The 3,217-nt window shown below is 34.9% G+C and overlaps 1 protein-coding gene across 1 annotated transcript; it reads left to right on the forward strand.

The window, feature by feature from the left end:
* The first annotated feature begins 1,202 nt into the window (after nucleotides 1–1,202).
* LOC103945977 (2-hydroxy-palmitic acid dioxygenase MPO1) lies at nucleotides 1,203–2,195 on the forward strand. The gene has a single exon (XM_009356577.3). It carries the CDS (start codon nucleotides 1,409–1,411, stop codon nucleotides 1,982–1,984), a length of 576 nt encoding a protein of 191 aa, XP_009354852.1. The 5' UTR covers nucleotides 1,203–1,408; the 3' UTR covers nucleotides 1,985–2,195.
* The last annotated feature ends 1,022 nt before the right edge of the window (nucleotides 2,196–3,217 follow it).

Here is a 3,217-nt window from a genome sequence, read left to right on the forward strand (position 1 = left end):
TCCCCATTCAGATCAGAAAGGGCGGAGAGGAATGAATGAGGCCTAAAATAAAACTTTACCTTTTAATGGCAAAATGACGTACAAAAATTGTCTCAAGACTTTCGACTCTTCAACTACTGGCCCACTACGTCTACTGGCGTGAGATTCTTTATTCTTGTTACTTACCCCATATATTGGCATGTTCCTATACTCCTTTTCATATGATTAATGGCATCTGAAGCTACTACATGCACTTGAATATTGTATATATTTTCATATTTTCTAACTTTAACAATTGACATTGTGATTGTCTATAGTAATACTTATAGCCTAAAGCAATTAATTTGTAAAATGCTAAAAGCATAGCATGGCTATTGAGAAGGTTTTGGGTTGAGACTAAAAGCATAGCAAGTTTCTCTAGTTTGTTTTGGCAAAAGTTGCCTAGACATAATCTACTTATAAGTTTCAACACAACGAAATGAGAAATATATGGAGAATGTTAGCGACGTTTCCATTTATACCTTCTTCTATCTTTTCTCGTTTGATTCCATAATAGGTTATAAGAACTTGCAGCGGTGGATCCAAAAAAATTTATTCACAGAGGTACGAAGCTCCCAATATTTTTGTAATTGGCCACCAATAAGCTGCTTGATACATTTTAACAAATTTTCCCGCACCTTGACTATTTTAGGCCTCACTTTAGATATCTTGCATAATCACAATGCTTTGGATTACGTGGGACATGAAGAACCAAGGGGTATGTCGTAAGTTCATAACAATATCATTGTAATTAAATTGAACAAAAAGTGTCATGCAATGAGTTTATAGCTCAAACGAAAAACATTCACTCTTGTATGTATAAAAGGAGTGCGTTGGATTGCTTCCACGGTTCCACTAGGAGTAGTCTAGACCATAGATGACTTTACAAGAATAGATGGCCTGGCCCAATCAAAAGAGTGCATGGTTGCCAGCCATAGGGACAAAACAATGGTAGGTAAAGTTCTCTAAATACATAGCCCAATCACATCCTTTGCTATAAAGTATAGTTTAACCATCTCAATGCCGTGCAGTTCAATCCATCTAGATTCTCTTCATACGAGTCAATACGAGTCGACGGTTCACAATATTAAACTGAATGGCCATAGACGTTTTCAGTGCACATTTTAAACGGTCAACAAAGAAACTTCAAAGTAGGATGCAGGAAACTTCCAAGTTCCGATGTGCTTTACCTTTACTGCTTTTAGGCTCGTACTTTCTACACTACTGCGCTGTCTACTTGCTCCTTCTATTTATACTCCCTCCCCCATTGGATTTCCTTCAAGTCTAAGTCTTCCACAAAATCTTCATTTTCCTAGGAAAATCTTCATTCTCCCAGGATAGTATCCCCTTTTTCCAGCAAAAGAAATTCAGTTCTGCAAATAAAAAACTCATGGGGAGGACTGGATTGTTTGATCTTGAAAAGCAGTTTGCCTTCTATGGAGCATATCACAACAACCCAATTAACATATTCATACACACTTTCTTGGTGTGGCCATTGTTCTTCACTTCTGTTCTTCTTTTCCACTTCACACCTTCTCTCTACAGTTTCCCAGTTCATGGCCTCGAATTAAGTTTGGGGTTTGTTTTCACTTTGGCGTATTGTCTGTATTATGTCAAATTGGACAAGAAAGCTGGGTCCTTGGCAGCTTTGATCTGTATTCTCTGCTGGGTTGGAGCCAGTATTCTTGGCACTGAGCTAGGGTTTTCTAAGTCGTGGAAGGTGGTTCTGGGTGGTCAGTTCTGCAGTTGGGCTGGACAGGTCGTAGGCCATGGGATTTTTGAGAAGAGGGCCCCTTCAGACAACTTTCTTGAAGGACTTCTAACAGGGCCGTACTTTGTGTTGCTTGAGCTTCTTCACTTGGCTTTTGGGTATGAACCCTATCCAGGGTTCCAAAAAAGTGTGAAGGCAAAGATTGAAGCTGATATCAAAGATTGGAAGGCCAAGAACCAAAAGAAAGTCTCCTAGTTAATTTAGCTGGTCTGAGATATATGAATGTACTAATAATATTCTATTAGGTTATATTTTGTATCTAAATTTGTCAACTCGATTCTATAATTTCCTTCAATCTGTTTGATGGAATTATAGTCTTATACGATTGTAAGAGTAATTTTTGCAGTGTGACCGTCGCAAAATTTCTTTTGTGACAACTAGCTTATATGAAAGTTTCAGTTTTTTACGGTCTTGTCAGATATTGTTTGGTTTCTTGGGATGTTTGCTTTGCTTTTCAGATTATCTCTAGTGGTCTAGCTAGTTGATTTGTTAATGAAACTTGCACAAGGGAATCTTATGTTGCTTACTGTTCAAGGCAATGACGAACTAGTATGCTTATTAAAAGACTGAAAACAAAGATGACAAAATCTTACAAGTATGACTTTGTGAAGCAGTTGAAGTTGGACTGGTTGGCAATTTTTTATTGGATGAAGATGTTTTATATTTAATAACACACAAACGAAACAAGATAATGACGACAAATAATAATGATAATCTAAACTATACTAATGTCAATAAAAAATGTGGAAGGTAATTTAGTATTTTATCACAAAATAAAATCAAAGGTAATAAAGTAATTTTGCACAATCTAAATTTTATATTCTTTTAAAGTCTCACCCACATGTGATGCTAACATATATTTGAATTACAGAACAAAAAATAAAGGGAGTTTTAACGAAAAGCTCATGGTACTGTTCAATTTAACAAAAAACCATATTTTTACACTATAAAATCAATCCTGGTACTATTCATTTTACCTTTTATTTTGTCCTTATCCTTAAAACTCAAAGTTTTCAAGTCATTTTCATTAGTTTTCCTAAAAATAAAAGACTCTCCCTAACCTACTTCCATGTTCTCTCTCTCCTTCCCCCTTTAAAAAAAAAAAAATGTTCACGCAAAATGTGTGTAGGCATATGCTAGTAATAGTAATAATAATAATAATAGCTAATTAATAGTTTTCACCTTCAAATTTGAAGTGATTTTTAAAATAAGTAATGAAGTTTTAATTTTTTCATATTGCACCATGTAATTTTACATATTTTGTTTCTTTGAATTCTCAAATAAATTAAGGGATTTTTTTTTTCCCGTTAAAACCACGAAGTCAATCCCATTCTAGCGTTGTTGTCATGGGAAGTTACAATGAAGGATCTTTATTAAAAAAAAAAAAAAGAAGGAAAATACAATTTGTCAAGGGGACATAAAGCCTAA

Source organism: the organism of the source record quoted next, unplaced genomic scaffold (genome assembly GCF_019419815.1).
Source record: "Pyrus x bretschneideri cultivar Hongxiangsu unplaced genomic scaffold, Pyrus_bretschneideri_v1 Contig50, whole genome shotgun sequence".
NCBI lineage: Eukaryota > Viridiplantae > Streptophyta > Magnoliopsida > Rosales > Rosaceae > Pyrus > Pyrus x bretschneideri.